The sequence below is a fragment of the Pantherophis guttatus genome, chromosome 2, assembly GCF_059756535.1.
Source record: "Pantherophis guttatus breed Tessera chromosome 2, ASM5975653v1, whole genome shotgun sequence".
Taxonomy (NCBI): Eukaryota; Metazoa; Chordata; class Lepidosauria; order Squamata; family Colubridae; genus Pantherophis; species Pantherophis guttatus.
In genome coordinates, this window is record NC_142064.1 from 232,006,771 (window position 1) to 232,024,626 (window position 17,856).

The 17,856-nt window shown below is 40.7% G+C and overlaps 1 protein-coding gene and 1 long non-coding RNA gene across 2 annotated transcripts; one reads left to right on the forward strand and one right to left on the reverse strand.

Annotated features, from left to right (window-relative positions):
- Window positions 1-1,241: 1,241 nt before the first annotated feature.
- BHLHE40 (basic helix-loop-helix family member e40) lies at window positions 1,242-8,449 on the reverse strand. The gene is made up of 5 exons (XM_034431650.3): window positions 7,555-8,449; window positions 7,245-7,314; window positions 6,716-6,823; window positions 5,815-5,938; window positions 1,242-4,396 (listed from the first exon to the last, which is right to left on the reverse strand). The coding sequence occupies exons 1-5, from the start codon at window positions 7,632-7,634 to the stop codon at window positions 3,537-3,539; spliced, it is 1,242 nt and encodes a 413-aa protein (XP_034287541.1). The 5' UTR covers window positions 7,635-8,449; the 3' UTR covers window positions 1,242-3,536.
- On the forward strand, window positions 8,407-15,138 carry LOC117673925 (uncharacterized). Its single transcript, XR_015732677.1, has 2 exons — window positions 8,407-8,562; window positions 13,328-15,138. It is a non-coding gene; the product is annotated as an uncharacterized LOC117673925 (long non-coding RNA).
- Window positions 15,139-17,856: the final 2,718 nt, after the last annotated feature.

The window sequence follows — 17,856 nt, forward strand, 5'->3', positions numbered from 1 at the left end:
GCACTTGATGGCCGTGACCGGGAGGATTTTTCATCAGGTTCACCTGATTCGCCAGTTGCATCCCTTTCTGGATCAGGACTCCCTACACAGTCACTCATGCCCTCGTCACTTCCCACCTGGACTACTGCAACGCTCTCTACATGGGGCTCCCCTTGAGGAGCACCCGGAAGCTCCAACTGGCGCAGAGTGCGGCCGCGTGGGTGGTTATGGGAGCAACATGGCGCTCCCGTGTGACACCTCTCCTGCGCGAGCTGCACTGGCTCCCGGTGGTCTTCCGGGTGCGCTTCAAGGTTTTGGTCACCACCTTTAGAGCGCTCCGTGGCTTGGGACCTGGTTATTTACAGGACCACCTACTACCACAAGCAGCCTCCCACCGGCCGGTACGCTCTCATAGAGAGGGGCTCCTCTGGGTGCCGTCAGCTAAACAATGTCGACTGGCGGCCCCCAGGGGGAGGGCCTTCTCTGTGGGGGCACCCACTATCTGGAATGAGCTCCCCCCAGAGATACTGAGGATCCCAGATCTGCGCACTTTCCGCCGTGCTCTTAAGACTCTCCTATTCTAGCAAGCCAGCCTGGCCTAATTTTCTCCCCCGTTTTAAAATTCTTTTAAATCGAAATTTTAATCTGTTTTAAATTATTGGGATTTTTAATTGTCTCGGGCTAAATTATTTAATCTGGTTTTAATTATGTTTTTAACTTTTGTATCTCTGTATTTTATTTTGTGCCTGTTCACCGCCCTGAGTCCTTCGGGAGTAGGGCAGTATATAAATCTAATAAAACAAAAACAAAACATAAAACAATAGTACTTGTAGTTTCTATTACTTGTTAATCTTTTTTTTAAAAAGTTCCTTTTCCCATTTTACATAGCTTTGTAATTGGCCCAAGAACATTGGTTATCACATGAAATAGAAACAAAACAATGCATAGAACATGAGGCCACTGTAACCCTGTGTCTTTCATTAAAAAAAGGGAGCGGGGAGGCACATGATTACATTCTTACAATAGTGCAAGTGAGCCACATGGGAAGCTGACATGTAGTCCTTTGATGGTATGGGAACACCAATGCCCATCTTATCACCTTAGCTGGCCTTTTGTTCCAGTAAAGTCCAGTTAAGTGTACCTAAACTCAAATTAGATTGTTTTTCTATTTCTATACAAGTACGGATGTACGGATCCACCTTAGATACTTCTGCCTTACTATCAACAGGTTCTTCAGACACAAAGAGGAACAAGAACTCAAGTTCCACAGGAAAATAATTTTATTAAGTATTTTTTTAAACAACTACTTAACTTTTACTCTGATAAAAATATTTACACTCTACCACCTTCAAGAAGGTTCCAAAAATATAAACACTCTATTTCTCCCGAGAGGAAGAACAAGACATTCCCCTCCTTAAAAAGAAAAGAAAAAACAGGAATACATTCATATTTCCCACTTTCTTTGAACTCAAGTAGTTTTACAAATAATAGACTTCTGAAACATAGAATATGCATATGTACACATTTATAATAGATTTTTTTTTGCAAAGAAAGGCAACAACTGTGTACAAAAACTGTGGTTTTTTTTTTTCAAACCAACAATAAAATATAAATGGTCAAACACAACCTGTAATTGAGCATAGTGCATTCTAGCAGTTGGTGCAATATAAGTGAAAATCAAAGGACAGTACGGCCTTTCTCAAAACAAATTACTAATACCGCCATTTCACCTGATCTTTCAAAACTTTAATATTCAGAATCATGATGGATTCTTTTTTCCTGCAGGATGTGTTTCATCTAGGGTCAATTTATAGGTTGGCAATTTTTCTATTGTGCCGGGTTGCTCTGCTGTCCATCTTCCAGGAAAATGGCAGGCATCTCCTTCGCACTGTCATGCTCCAGTAACCAAGATGACAAGCAGGAGGCAAAGACCACAATCCACGACCCGCAATTCATCCCTGGGAGTGGCTGTGGTTCTTAGACTGCAAAATGAAGCCCCAGAATATCACATCTGATCTTTATCCTAAAATCATACCACACTCTTTTTTTAACCATGCAAGGAAGAGGTGGCTTCCTCCTTACCAAGAGATTGTTGCGCATCTGCTTCTTACAATCTCAAATCCTATTTCAATAACCAACCTTGGCAGGAAATTGTCTTATCAAAAATGTTTCGCTCAACTTATGCAGAGGGAACTTATACTTTTCTGCCCTAACTAGAAACTTTAGCTTTGTTAAGAGAATTTTTGTACTGCCCTGAATGGATGAGTGTGGGTAGGGAACTATGATGCACACACATACACACACGCACACACTCTCTCTCTCTCATCAGCTCCCACTTCTCCAGTTTTTGCTATAACCAAGAAAACTGTCTCTGGTTCAAATATAAAATGCTACACTCAGATCCCTGCAGGTCTAGGAAGAAGATGCTGAAAGGATATGTTTGAAATGGCTCTGGATTTGCATAATATGGTCATGTTAAGGGCTACTACCAGTTATCTCAAAATATTCCAAGTAAGGCCTCTGTTGTGTCAAATTATAATGTGTTTTATGGTGTTGATTAAGATACCAGTTTATATTAGCATTCAGAAGAATGAAGCTATATATGTTCAACTACAGATATGAAACCACTTTAAAATAGAAAATATATTTGATTATTTTCAGGTAGTACAACACTTGGGGAAAAACTGAGAACCAAGCAGACAATAGGATTCTATTAATACTTCACAACAGACTTGGATCCAGAGTAACAGCCATTCCCATATCAAAGCAGCAACCTGATGACACTTTATGTTGGCCAGAAGTGGACCAGTAACTAATTATTATGGTAGCCAATGTCCTTTCCTAGTGAATATCCCAGAGGCTTTTGTCCAGAAATTAGGAGAAACAATGTCTGCAATAAGGAAAAGAAAGTATATGGTTTTTTTTTTTCAAAATGGCCTCCTCAGAGTAGTACCTATCTAGCAGCTCAAACTAAACAAAACTTCCAGACAGTATTTGGGGCAGACGGAGGAGATTTTGTTGAGCTGAAATAGGCAAGAAACTAGATTCAAAATCTCCCTGAATTACTTATTATGCTTTACTAGCCAATGACTGTTACTGTAAGGATTCATAGCAATGCTATAAAAATGTTATGTATCTCGATGTTAAGATCTCAGATATTGGTGGTGCCAGAAGGCTACTGAAGCCATTGTATCCAATTCTGAATTTTTGCTTCTCGAGATCATTACCTGAAAAGTCCTCATCAGACACACCAGATTTTTCTTTCTGCACGCTCTTTAAATCTGTTTAATCTTTTTGTTTTCTTTCACAGCTTCAAAGTATAATCCTAGCTGATTTAAGGTTTTTCAGATAGCTGAAAGGTAAAAGCATATCCAAACATTATTTTAATTTAGCAGTAAAACACACACCTCTCCTCTTTTTCACTAACTGGGATGCATCTTTGAAATCTTTTCTAGGACTTGGGCACGTAGCCCCCCACACACACTGTTTAGAATGGGGGGAGAAATCCAAAATAATTTCAAAACTCAACCAAATGGAACAAGAGAGGCTCTCCTTGTTTAGTCTTTGGTTTCCAGATCCAAAGGAGACATCTGCTTCAAAGCTTGAAGAAGAGCTGTAGAGTCCATGGGGGAATGGGACGGTATAGGTGAAGGGAGTCGGTGAGGCAATAGCAAAGGAGAAGACATTTTCTCTGGGTTCATTAACCCTGAAAGTGCTGCAGTGGATGTTGGGAGGCTTGGATACAAAATAGGCACAGAGGCCGGATACCAACACTTCTCCAACATGGGCAGATAGGCTGTCGCTGAGGGAGGGAAAACATAAAAAGGCAAACAGAGGGGAGGTTGGTGGGGATGAGGACCTAAGAAGCTGTTGGAGGAAGAGCCAAGCACATTACTACTAAAATGGTCTTCATCCTCTGACATGTCCATCCTGGTCCGTTTTGCTGGTGGATCCTCGTTTTCTTGTTTAATAGAAGTGACTCTCTCTTGGGCAGTGTACTTCAGCTCCGTGTCCTTTTTAAAATACTGTGGATCAGATTTAGAGTCACTTTTTTCTAGCTCGCCCCCATATCCACTGTCTGTGTCTGTGTCGCTGCCACTCTGCTCTCCGCTGGAGTGGGCAAAAGTCCTCTGAATCACAGGCACACAGTTTTTCCCATGTGCCTCAGCAGCTTTGGTCAGACATGGAGATTTATCCTTCAGATCTGTAAGCTTTGGGGTGGCGTCTCCAGACTTACGGCTGATTCCACTCTGCAGAGCTTCTGCCATTCTGTGTAGGTGGGTCATGAACTGAGATGATTTCAGATCCTTGGCATTTTCATGCTTGGCCAGATATTGTAACACTTCTTTGGCACACATCTGGAACCCAGAGCGAAATATCTCTTGGCTAGATTCAAGACTCCGTGGTGGCAACTCATCTGAAAAAACATCAGTCAAAAATTAATCTGATACACCAAAAAGGTTTAGTGAACATGTGAATGTCATGCATCCCTAAGAAAGTATCTTTACTGAAAAGCCATTTAGTCACCCCAGCTTCCTTCCAGGTTAAGTATGCAAATGGGAACTGCTTCAGAAAGAAACTTAGCTATAATGGGTTAATTTATCTGAGTGTCTAAGAGTGAAATTGACATTTTATTGTACTTAATGAAAAAATAATCACTTCAATGGAATGTTAAAATCCAGGTTTGGAGTAGGGGAGAAGCAGCTGAATGAAATTGGTTCTTTATCAGGGTAAGTCTCCAGTTAACAGATGACAATAGGATGAAAATAAAGTGGTATGAAAAAAGAAGATAGGATACTATCTTGTCAGTTCTTTTTAGTGAATGGGAAACCGAAACATCAAGAGTACTACAGGCTTCAATGAGAACACGCACAAATCAACTTAACTACATGCAAAAGAGCTTTTACATTAACCCTGTGTAATTGCACATTTTGCTTAATGTTTAAATGTTTAGATTATTTCACTAGATGGATCCGCCCCTTCATATGGCCTTTCCTCCACATTCCTGGAGCTCATTCACAATACCATAAGAAAGGGCTATCCACATATTGCTACTCATCCATGCAGTAAGCAGTCCTAAATGTGAGCGACAGTAGGGATCTCTTGGCCCAGGAAATCAATTCTTCAGAATATCCCCCTTTCCACAATTCCTACTGTCTACCTTGTTGTTACATCTAGAACATCTCACATGAGGATTATCACTGCTAATGTGGACAGTATCTTTATGCTACTGATAGTAGTATCCAAGCAAAGGGCTCCTTCAGTTATAGAAGAAAATATTGGGTCAAAATATAAAATAATTTAAACTTGAAAGCAATTGTACTCAACTTGATGTTCTCTCAATTAATTTGGACTGCAACTTCCGATATACATAAAATTCTGGAAACTACCACCCCAATACATTCGGAGGACTGCTTTAAAGGATAACAGAATATAGCTTGAAGAAGCAGACTTAAAGAAACAAGAGAGGAACTTCTTGACAATTTAGAACTGCAATAACTAATCCAGATTTCTAGGCTGCTAGAATATAATAGAAGAAGTCCTTTTGATCTACAGATGATACATGGCTCAGTAGCCCAATCTTTTTTTAAAAAAGTATTCAGAACTTAAATAAAGACCTCACCCTGAATGAAAAGAACATAAGTTCAAAATGAAAGGACGAAGGCTGCCAAGTTTCATTTTTCTTTCTTTAAAAAAAAATGAGGCAAGGATAAATTAGAGATCCTTTACCACGAGAAGTCTGTACCATGAGTAGAAGCACTATTTTTTAAATAGAGAATTCTGATGTGAAAGGCATCTATGACTCTAAGAAAGGTGTTAAAGACAAGCACTCACCAGCATGTAAACCTTTTTGGAGGGCTATGATCTGCTGTTGCTGTTGTTCAATAAGACCGGTTAATGCTTTGACATGCTTCAAGGTAAGTTCAAGAACAACTGCTTTTTCTAAGTGTCCTAAAGTCTGGAAACAGGAAAGGAGTGAGTTGGTTAGCTGAAGGAAACAGAATGTGGGAGCAATATGTCCTGGTAAAGTATGGGAGGAAATGGGCAGGGACTGACTTAAACACAGCATAATGTTCCCAATGAAATCCACTTTTATTCTGATTTAAAGCTACTTAAATCTACCCCACGAATAAATACAGTGATGTTTATATAACTATTTCAGGTTTTAAAAAAAACCTGGAAGAAATAAAACAATATTTTTACATAACTAAAGGGAAAGTGTTTTTTTTAAACAATTCCAAAATACAAAGCCCAAATCAGGATTCATTTTTCAAATGGAAACTGAAGTAACATTTTCCTTTTATTTTTTAAGCACGCATTAATTGCAGTCCTATCTTATCACAGATATCTAACAGGAAACTTTTAAGTTTGAAAGTTCTGGAGGTTCGTTTGTTTGTGATAAATTAGAACATGGAATTTGAAGCAACGATATAGTAACATAGGGGGAAAAAGGTGCAATCAAAGCTACCCAATCATTCCAAAATAAATTGTGGTCTCCTGTCAGATTTAAGGTATTGTATACTCTCAACCTCACATGCAACTTCTTCAGAATTACAAGACCAATCACTCATAAGAGGGACAAAACTGCAATGCTACCCAGACGCAGCCCTTTTCACTTTCATCCGCGGTGACCAAGAAATCCTTTAGATGGCGCTTTTATCCATACAAAAATCCATTCAACCTAACCTCTCTGAAAAGGAAGACAAGTCTGGACAGTGGCCAGCTTTTTACTTACTGTAAGTTTGAGATGTTCTGGTAAAAGATCTTTCAGCTGGGCAATGCATTCATTAATCCTATCACGCCTTTTCTTCTCAATCAGCCTGTGAGGCAACTTGTAAGTCTCCTGAAAGGAAAACGAGGAAAGGGGGGAAAACAACATCACTCACAGCTGGACTGGTTTAGATAAAAAAAACTGAAATTGAATGGAAGAGGATAGAAACATTTTCTTTGCAAACAGGGAAATCTCCTGAACCAAGATACTTTTCTGGGAGAGAGTTTACCAGGGAACTACTTTTGGGCAACCCTTGTAACCAAATAGATTTTCACAGTATGAGGCTACTACAATAATTTTATCCTCTAACCACCTCTAATCCTGTAAACCCCCCCCCCAAATTTATGCATTCTCCTCCACAAGCGAGGGGTTTTCTTTTAAACCTACAATCTCTTTTAAAAGTAGAACCCCAGTTCTGCACTAAAAAAGGGGGGCAACTCTCATTCACCCCAGCTGGGAAGAAACTGAAGCCAAACATGCAATTTGTATTTACCTTACTGTCGTCCCCTCTTTTTAAGCCTCTTCTGGGCTTGTAAACTTGATACATGTGAGCGAAGTCCAACCTGTTGATGACAACAAGAAGAAAATATATGTTTTGTTTTTTTAATTAAAAACAATATTTTAACTCGCCGGTAACAAGGCGAACTTCCCCCTCTTCCCCCCACACCGCCAAGACGGCTAGCGCAGGCGTCGTGGTCCTCCCGAGGAAGGTCTCCGGGGCCAAACGCCGGGCAGCCGAACCGGATGATTTTTTTTCCCGTGGAAAGCAAAGCCGATCAAGCCCTTCGGCGCGCGCTTCTTACCCGGACATGTCGCCGCCTTCGAGGGCAGCCAGTTTGCCTAGACAAGCGGGAGGAGGCTGAGCGCTGGGGATCCTTTCCATTGGGGTTTCGGCTTCTCCGAAAGCTCGCTTTGGCACCTGGCCGGCCGGAACAGCCTTTTTCCCACTCAAGGCGAAGCCAATGAAAAGACCCGGGTTCGCCTCAAAGGAAGCCGCCGCACGGGAGCAGCGAACAGGGAATGCCGAAAGCTGAGAGCCTGAGAGAAGTCAAGTTAGCGGTGTTGGCGACGTCGGCGGCTGCTCATGTCCTCCCGGCTACCTGGAGTGTCGGGCTGGGAAAGGGACGCCCTTGCGCCGGCGAGCTTGAGAGGAGTAATTGGAAGGCTGCAAGGCTGGGTTAAATGTGAGCGAGGGGGCGGAGGCGACCGACGCGCTTTACCCTGTGACTCCAGGCACGTCTGGCTGCTACCGGAGGGAGGGACGAGCCTCGCCTCTCCCTTCCCTCCCTCCCCGCCTCATCACATGAGCCTCACGTGTTGGCCAACGCTCCAGCCTCTCCGCTCCTGGCCACACAAGCAGGCGGAAGGTGGGGGGGGGGGAGGCTGCTGCTGCTGTCGAAACGTGATGAGGCGATCCCTCGTTCCCTCTCTCGCTCTCTCCCCCCCCCACACTCCACGCCCGCCACCCGGGTCGCCGTCTGTGCGATGTGCGTGGTCCGGAGGCAGCAGGCAAAAAGGGAAGGGAGGGAGCCGCCGCGTGGGTTTCCCTCTGGGGCACAAATCTGCCCGCGGCGATGACGACGACGATTGTCCTCGGCCCCGCGAGCCTTTCACTTCAGCACGGGCGTCCGCGTGCTGTGGCGAAGAAGCAGGTTGGATGTGCTGCTTCTTGGGCCGAGGTGTCTCCACTGCCATAATGAATACCCCCCCCCCCGGCCCGGTAAATGAAGAAGGCCTGCCTCCCCCCCCCCGGGGAAGAAGGGGGGGAGCAGCCCAGCCCTTTTTCCTGGGAGACACGGGCACTTTTTCAGGTACATCAAGGGAGGTGGGGGGGCGGAGGTGGACGTGCTTCCCCCGCCCCTTGTCTGGCAGCTGCACGTTTTGTATAGAAAGGGCACACGCGGTATCCGTGCAACGAAAGTCTGCAGGACCGCTGGTTTGATGGGAAAGGACGGCAGGCTGATTTGCTGTGCCACAAAGCTCTCTTAGGGGTGAAGAGTAGGGCGAGGCCTGCTTATCTGGCTCCAGAGGCGCCAGGTATCCTATAGCCCAGCGGGCAGTGCAAATATCTTCCCCGGCCGGGTTGTGCTGTGAGTCAGATCCCAAAGTACTCCCTTCTTTATTGTGACAAACGGGACTTGCAGGAACTCAAGGGGCAAGTGTGGATAAGTGTTTCCTCGCTTGTTTCTAGCAGGAAAATTACAAGAAGGGAAGAGCTAAAAGCCTCCCCCGATGTCTCTGTCTGAGAATGCAGCTCCCGGTTCCAGCCTCCCTGGCCTTTAGCCTTGTCATCTGGGAATTCTGGGTTTCCAAGCTCCGGAAGGCAGTTTCAGGGAAGCCCTGGTTGAATCAGGCATTCCCAGCAGCATATTTGCAGTTGAATGAGGATGTCTTTTCCACAGAAATAGGAAGATGAGCTAACTGATGAAAGATCTTATTTGGCGCTAAATGACCAGGGAGAGGGGCTCATTTGGACTCAATAATCTTATAGTGTTCTTAACAATGATTATAAGAACAATTTGTAGTTAAATCTGTTCAAAATTAAATAATCATTCCGAGTCAGAGACCGCTGCCAGATAGTTTGACATTCGAGTGGGACATGATAGTTGAGGTCACTCTCAAAATTAGCCTGAGTGAAGCATCAAAATGTTATGTGCACATTTTCTGTCAACAGATAAAAAGTTGATCAACCCTACAGGGTCATTATTTATTTCAAGTGAAAATTATTCCAAAAAGATTTGCATCAAAGTACAGAAATGTTATATGCACAGCCCTAGCATTCACTTTCAAAAACTTATTAAGCTATATTTGATGTAGTGGTTAAAGGTACCAGGCTAGAAACCAGGAGACTCTGAGTTCTGGTACCTCTTTAGGCATGAAAGTAGGTTGGGGGGACATTGGGCCAGTCGCTTTCTCTCAGTCAACTCACCTCACAGGGTTGTTTTGGAAAAAAATAGAAGGAAGAAGTATTAAATATGTTTGCTGCCTTCAGTTATTTATATATAGAAATAAAGGTGGAATCTATCTATCTTATCTATCTATTCCACTTTTAGCCTGATATGAGAGAGAAACAGAGAGACAGAGGGATGCACTAGCATGCTCTTTTCTATCAAGAAATGCAATTATAATATTCTAAAACAGCACCATATCTGAGAAATCTAAGAAGTCTGGGTTCAGACTATTTAATAAGTATGATGCTAAGTATACTTTGGTCACTGTCTGACAACTTCTGGCATGACACTCTTAGTGGATGTTTTTCTGCTAAGAAAAAAAAAGCAGAAGAAATAATGGGGAAGAAGTAAGAAGATTAGAAGTAGAAGGATGTTGTCCTCACTCGCTTCCCCGTCCTGTAGATTTCTCTGAATGGGTCATGGTAATTGCATAATAAAAGCCTGATCGGGAATGAGAAAGTCCCATCAAACTTCGTGGAACTGAGTCAACATACATTGGATTGAATGATATTGCTTCACATCTCACTTTAAAAAAGAAGCTAATAATAATACTAATAATGATAATACTAATAATACTAATACTACTACTACTACTACTAATAATAATAATAATAAAGCAGCTATTATTAGAAGGAGGAAAAATTAAATCATATTAGGGTCAGTGGAGCAGCTTGATAACATTTTAAACTCTGGTTTTGTGGGATCCTAGTTTTCTTTTTCTAAAGATGGTAATATGATTTACTTTTGTTATTTCAACATCAAGTCACATATTTGCCATGATTGCACCTCCCTCTGTGAGTGTGACCTGGACGTCTGTCCCAAATCCTGCCTTGATTACGTCACAGGTTAGATTAAACAACAAACAGCAATGATACGATTCCGATAAAGGAGAACATTTGTTGCTCATGGTTGAACCAAATAAGCTCAGAGAGCATCAAATATATGATTGCTGTTTCTTTGCTAAATACCAATCATAATGGGAGGACACCCCTATTACTACAGTGTCCAGGCTATCTGTGTACCAATATCCTTTGTAGGCCTGATCTGAGTTGATTCTTTCTACCCAATCACTAATGGTTGCTTATCTCAGTAGATTATTGTTTGCTGCATGATCAAGTATTTGATGATTGCACTTGGTAGGAGCAATGGTCTGGGTCCAGCAGACAGATCAAATTGGCTGCACCTGGCTTGTGATGCAAGTCTTAACATTATTCATACTGAAGGAGTCATTTAGGGTGGAGACAAAGGCAACCATGAAAATACTTCTCTTTTGGCAGGATTTCTTTTGGAAATTCCCAGAAGCAATAAGCAAGGAAATAGCTAAAAGAAGACGATGCTGGACCTGGTGGTAAACTCTGCAAGAAGCTGGATAGTGTGGAAAAACTTGTGAAGGACCCACGGATTTGTATTCAGAGCATCCTGGGTTCAAATCTCGATATTGGATGTCTTTTATTTCAGACCACAGAGAGGCAATTGTGGCTTAACAGGACAATTTTTTCTGACGTGATCTGAAGCATTTTCCTGTGCAGAGCTTGTAGGCCGAATCAGACCATGTTTTGAAAGCCATGTGATTCTTGGTGTGATTGCTGAGAATCAGGATGTAAAGTAGTTGGATAACCCACAAAACATGCAAGAAAGTTCCCAGGGTAACTCATCAAGAGACATGAGTTTGCAGCATCCTGTGGATGAATTTTCTTTCCATTGAAGTCAGTGAGGTTAATCAGGGATTATTGCTAAAACCAAAATACTGGTGATGAAACCACAGTACAGTGATATGTTCCACAAGACCAGAGTTGCTAGCTGATTGAGTTGATGTGGTATTTGAGAACCACATTGGTTTTATTTCTTTACAAGTCTGAGCCTCTTAAGGAAATCCCCACGGAGAAAGCAGGCAAAAAAGGCAGGGGATTTTTGTCTTCTTTTTACCCTTTTCCCTTCACATATATTCATCTAAATCTGTAGGCTCTCTGCTTCTTTCCTTCCTTCTTTCTGTATCTCCCCCTTCTCACTCCAACTTTCTCTACCTCCCCTCACCCCATACATCTAGAGGACTCTTCAGTTCTATGACTGATTTCAAATGACTTGTAGACCTGGATTTGTCGAAGACATCAGGACTGCCATTAATGTAGACATTAGGAGAGCATTAGGCTGTGATGACCTTTTGTAAAGGGACTGATAAAGGTACTTCTATAATCCTGAATGGGGCTCTGGAGAAGAATATGTTTTTGGGTATTTTTGCCTTAACTCATCTTCATTTAAGCAAAGATGACAGAACTGCCGCTTGGGCAACAATTATACACCCACTGATGGAAGGAAAGCCCCATTGAAATCTGTGATGATACAATAAAAATATTGGGGCGGTTCTTGGCATTTTTGTTTTTCAATCTTAAGTATTGCTTCCAGGTATTCCAATTGGAAGCATTATTTTAGTAGTAATTTTATGTTGCCAGGCAGGTGTGCAAGTTGTGCCAGGCAGAGAGGCGCTATGACACAGGGAGAGCCAAATTAAGTTTTAACAATCAATTCTCCATTCTGAACACCAACTGTCTCTGCTCACTTACGTCAGATTTCACTTGTTCCAAAATGACTGCTATATCTCAATTCAGAAAAAAAACCCATATATATTGCGCAATCTGAAACTGTCAGTGCTGCTAACATCTTCCAGTGTGCATAATGCTTCAGTTCCAGGAAGGTAAGAAATATGACCCGTGCCAAGTCTTGTGCAGCGACAAAGTTGCCTTACATGACAACAACCCTGTAAATTGCTATGCCTTAATTTAAAAAGTAGCTTTAAGTGTCATCAGCTACCTTTGAAATATTTACACTACATCTTGATCCTATGAGATTCTGAACATAAAAGTGCTGTGGGATAGTATGTTAATCATGCATTTCTCCTCTTCTTTTCATTTTCTCTAAAGTAATGTAAGTAAGACCCTGCACTCACAGAGAGCAAAGCTTAATCCTTTTTTTCCCTCTAATTATCTCCTTCATGAATCCTCTCAAAATCTCAATGGACACTAATTAAGATTACCTTTTTTTTTTTTTGGTGGGTGGCAACTTTTAAAGAACTGATCAGCTGAAGGATTTAACCATTCTATCCCATATGTTTACTTTTGGAGTAATTAACCTGGCATGTAGTTTACAGTAGTCCTACTGTTAATAGAATCGGTTTGTTAAATATGTTAATTTAGCATGGAATCGGAGCTATTACATCATGCAGAGTCATCTATTGGAATTTCAACAAAAGTTTGTTTTCCGTAATTATATAGGAGCTGAAGTTGTAAAAGAAGTTTCTGCTTTCATCCAGCAGCCAGTCCTTTGAAAGAATAATGCTTGCAAACGATCTTGCAATATATTTAGTTTTAATGGCAAGCTCAGACTGAAGTGTTTTCATTGCTTAGACAGGCTGGACTGTAGAAATCTAGATGACCTCTAGAATGGCTGGAAAGACTAGATATTTTTTGCCAGCCGTATAAGATAGCCCTAGGTTAAGAAGTAAAGAAATAAAAGCTCTTGCTCCTTTTTACCTACCAATTTTCCCCCCACTGAGTTTTGCACACTAATCAATTATATCTACTATTGTGACTGTTTCATCCTTTTTTTCCCCCTCCATCAAATGGTTTAGGATTATTGATCAACGATTGAGAGTAACCTCTCCACATTTATCTACTCATACTATCATCACAACAAGAATATCACTCCAATCAACACTATCCATGGTGGCCAAAAACTGTTTGGATATGAGATTTTAATATTAGTGGTAAACGAAAACAAGAGCTGAAATAAATGTTTTGCAATAGATTTGGAGAAATAAAGCAATTAGTAACCAAGTAGTCTCTACAAAAGTAAAGATCACTGAATTGAGAAGAATGCTTTTTAAAATCAGAGTGCCAGCAATTTAGGACAATGCAATTTTGAAAGGAATTTACCCTTCCTGTTCAATTAAAGTCTGGTTTTAGTCTTTTAGATGCTATGTATCCTCTGTAAACATATTAAATAAAGTGACGCCTAGATTGAAGGTATATTTACCGGATAAGAAGTCTGAACTTTAGCACAGAGAATTTGTCAAAGACTTTCCTAATTCCCGAACAAAGACAAACTGCTGGCAGTCTAAGGTCAGCAAATACAGTGTTGGAATTGGAGCAGCTGAGGAGAAGTCTGAAGTTCAAAGGTTAATGAATCACATATCCTGATGAAGAAAGATGCTCAGATAGTAGGGTTGCACTTCTAACACTACTGCTTCAGTTACACTCATAGCCAATAGGATTTTTTTTAAAAAAAACCATTTTGGGTGAATATAACATGTTTAGGGAGAGAGTCTCCTTTCTTAATTCTTACATTTCTGCTAAAATGCCCCAGCATACAATGGATTAATAGAGAAAATATTCTGCAATGGTAGTTTCTTATTGGTTTACTACTGGATATCTATAGATCTAATCTATTTAACAGTATAATCTATAATTAGACTTAAAGTTATTCAATTTAATTCCTCTTAGGCAAGAGGAATTGGTGCCTTTTCCATTCTGATACCATCTATATGTGTTGAAATTCCTGGTGGTCATGTCTTAAGGTCTTACTGACCAGGAAAGTCCTGTGGCACGCGGTAATTGTTCCTGCTAGTTATAATTTCTCATGGTGAATCATTAAGCCATCCACACCCTGGAATCCACACATTCAGTGTTAGACTAAAGGAGTCAAAAATAACATTCCAAAAGTACAAAAATGATATATTGATAAATATATATTCATACATTTGAATATTAATATTCATAATGAGCCTTGCTGGCACAGTGGTTAGAATGCAGTATTGTAAGCGAATTCTGTTGACTGTCAGCTACCTACAGTTCGGCAGTTTGAGTATCAGGGGCTCAAGGTTGACTCAGCCTTCCATCCTTCTGAAGTCAGTAAAATGAGGACCCGGATTGTTGGGGGCCATAGGCTGACTCTGTAAACTGCTTAGAGAGGGTTGCAAAATATTGTGAAGTGGTATATAAGTCTAAGTGCTATTGCTGTAATAGCTGAAAAAAGATGAAAAGTAAACAGAAGATAGAGAAATTGCTCAATTAAACACTTGTTCCAGAGAACAGCAAGAAAAAAAAACAATTTATATTTAAATAAGCAATACAAAGAAATTGACTATTGTAATTAAATAGGAGGATCAGAGATTTATTTAGGAACATTGCAGAAATCAAAGGACCTTTTAATGAAAATGTGGCTATAATAAAAGACACAGAAGATGAATATCTACTGGAGAACTATTGTATAAAGATCACATAGAACGAGCACCATGGAAGAATTGGACAACATCAACAGTATGTATGATGGTTTGATTACTGAACGAGAGCCAGACATTCTGTTTTTCAGAATTGTTTTATTTTGTTTTTCAAAATATTGCCAACAACCTCAGTTGGCCAATAAATGAACAGCTTGCCTCTGCTCAGGAATTTATTTGATTGTATCACCAACAGAATGGTCAGTGAAGTCTTTCAGGAAGAGCCATGGCAAAAACTCTCAGAATAAGAGAGACCACTATTACCACACCAGATCAGCTAAACATAATTGTAAATTGCCTCAGGAATCAGCTGAAGATTAGATGAATATCACATTATCTTGGACAAAAGAAAACCAAGTTTGACTTTCTCAAAGCATAGCTTGGCAAATCCTTGCAGCAGGTTTCTCTAATGTACCCTTTCCATATATGCTGAGTGTGAATTCTGGTGGTTCTAATCACGATACATCAAGGCGTGTCTAGGTTAGGGAAGGCTGTTTTAGTCCTGTGGAACATGTGCACCAGGGATGGTTCTACTTACTTTTACTACTGGTTTGCAACGGGATTGCATGCGCAGATCGCTGATGATGACATCCAGGGCAGTGGGGGTGGGGCCTCCTGCCGGTTTTACTACCGGTTCTTGCAAACTGGTCCAAACTGGGGGCAACCCACCACTGATGTGCACACTCATCTTGAAATTGCCTAGCTTCCTTGCAGAACAGTTCTGAATTTGAAAGTGCAAGTCATTCATAATACCCAGAGACACCAGATTTGAAATCACACTTGTGGCATTTCATAGATATTTAGATGGCATATTTGCTACTGATTGTACAGTGCCGTAGTACTGTATTCTACCTACCTCTTTTTAATAACATTAAAATGTTATTAGTGTGTAGGGTATTCTAAAACATTGCCTGTTTGTGTACCGTATTCGCCCAGGGAGTTATAATCTGGTAGACAGAGATGTACATGGATTAAAGGGAATGAAAAGCATGGGCAAATACAATTATAGGTAACAAAATGCCAGGCTAAAGTCCCTACCATATATGAGAGTTTCTCTAATTAAAGATCACATTGTAAGATTTCCAGTGGGTTTTACAAACCAAAGCAATTAGCTGCAGAAATTTGTACATTCAGTTGTTGCTCCCGAAGAAATACTGTGAAGAATGCTTAGAGTATTTCTTGTAGAGTCACAGGGTGGATGGTTCTTCATTTGTGAGAATGCCTGTCTTGTCCTGTATCCTGGAGTTTCTTCTGCCTACTTAAAACAAAGTTGTGGTGCCTTGCTATTGTTACTTCCACTATGGACATCTCTTGCAAGCAGCTCTGCTGCATTCCTATCCAGTAGTCCCTTGAAGTTTATTACTTTCTTCTTTGCAACCCAAAACAAATATAGCAAGGGACTATCAAAGAAGCAACACAAGAAGCAATGGTATAGGATCTCCTGCTTGACCAGGGGGTTGGACTAGAAGATCTCCAAGGTCCTTCCAATTCTGTTAGAGTCTTGCTAGCTGCTGGTTTGGGCATTATTTCATTGGTTAATAGGAGGGAGCACTACTAGCTTAAAGAAAGGAAAAACAAGGACTAGGGTTGTGCAAGATTTGTTGATCTGGGAACGGATTCTTCCAGGTAATTCTGGAATGTTCTAGTTTTCCTCTTGCTTGACAGTTATGGAAGTATTCAGCAGTTCCTGGAAATTAATCCTCCAAACCATAAGTAGTATGAGATGTTCCAAACATAACTTTACAGGCCAAAGAGAGCTGTTTTATGACTGGATCACCAGAATCTCTTGAGACGCTTTGAGTTCAATGGAAACCATTGAACCACTCACCCACCCTCAATATCATGGTCTGGCAAGAAATAAAACATTCTAGAGAGACCTATTCCCAAATTGACAAATTTTGAACATCCCCAGTAAAAATATTTTTTGAATGCCACACAGCTGCCTAAAAATTCTGGTTATGGTTAAGCATCTTTGTGGAAAGCGGCTGGTTTATGGCCTGATGTATTATGTGAGCCCAGCCACAAAGATTATGGTTCAACATGTACAAATCCAGAATATTTTATGAATTGGATAAATTGTGGCTTAGTGAGTTAGAATGATGTGAGAACATGGAGTTTGGGAAATAAAATTAAGCAGATGAAGCAAATTCAAGTGGGAAATGATATTTTGTTGAGGGGAATGAAGAAAGGAAAAAAGGGTTGCATCAGACCCTGTCCAAATTCATTGTCTACGAAAATATGTAATGATATTTAATTATATATATTAAGGATGTATGATGGTTTGGATTCAAAATTTAAAAAGTGCCTCAGAAAGTAAAGAAGTACAAACATAAGCAGTTATCAGTAATTCCTTAAAGCATCCAAATTATTTCCTGGGATTTTGTACTGTAATTACCCTATGCAGCTGTATGATAATGATGTTAATTTAGTTTGTATTCTGGATTTTAGAATAATAATAATAACTCTATTGTCACTTTGGATGTACACTAATAGGCATACATTAAAATGAAATTTTGTTGCATACAGCTCTCAAAGGGTCACCACCTCCAATATACACTACATAAACATGATAAAATAAATAAATAAATACAAAATTATGTTACCAGATGGATGGCATGGGGCACAAAGCTGTTACAGAATCTGGTAGTCCTGCTAGAAATACGTTGAAACCTCCACCCATAGGGGAGCAACAGAAACAGACCATGAAGTGGGTGTGTGAGGTCTCACACACCCACCATGAAGTGGGTGTGTGAGGTCTTAGAGTTCAATGCTTTGAACTCTTAAGCACATAGCGCTTATAAACAGTATCCCGAATCACAGGAAGTGAGCTTCCTATAATCTTCTCAGCTGTCCTTATCACTCTCTGTATGGACTTTCTATCT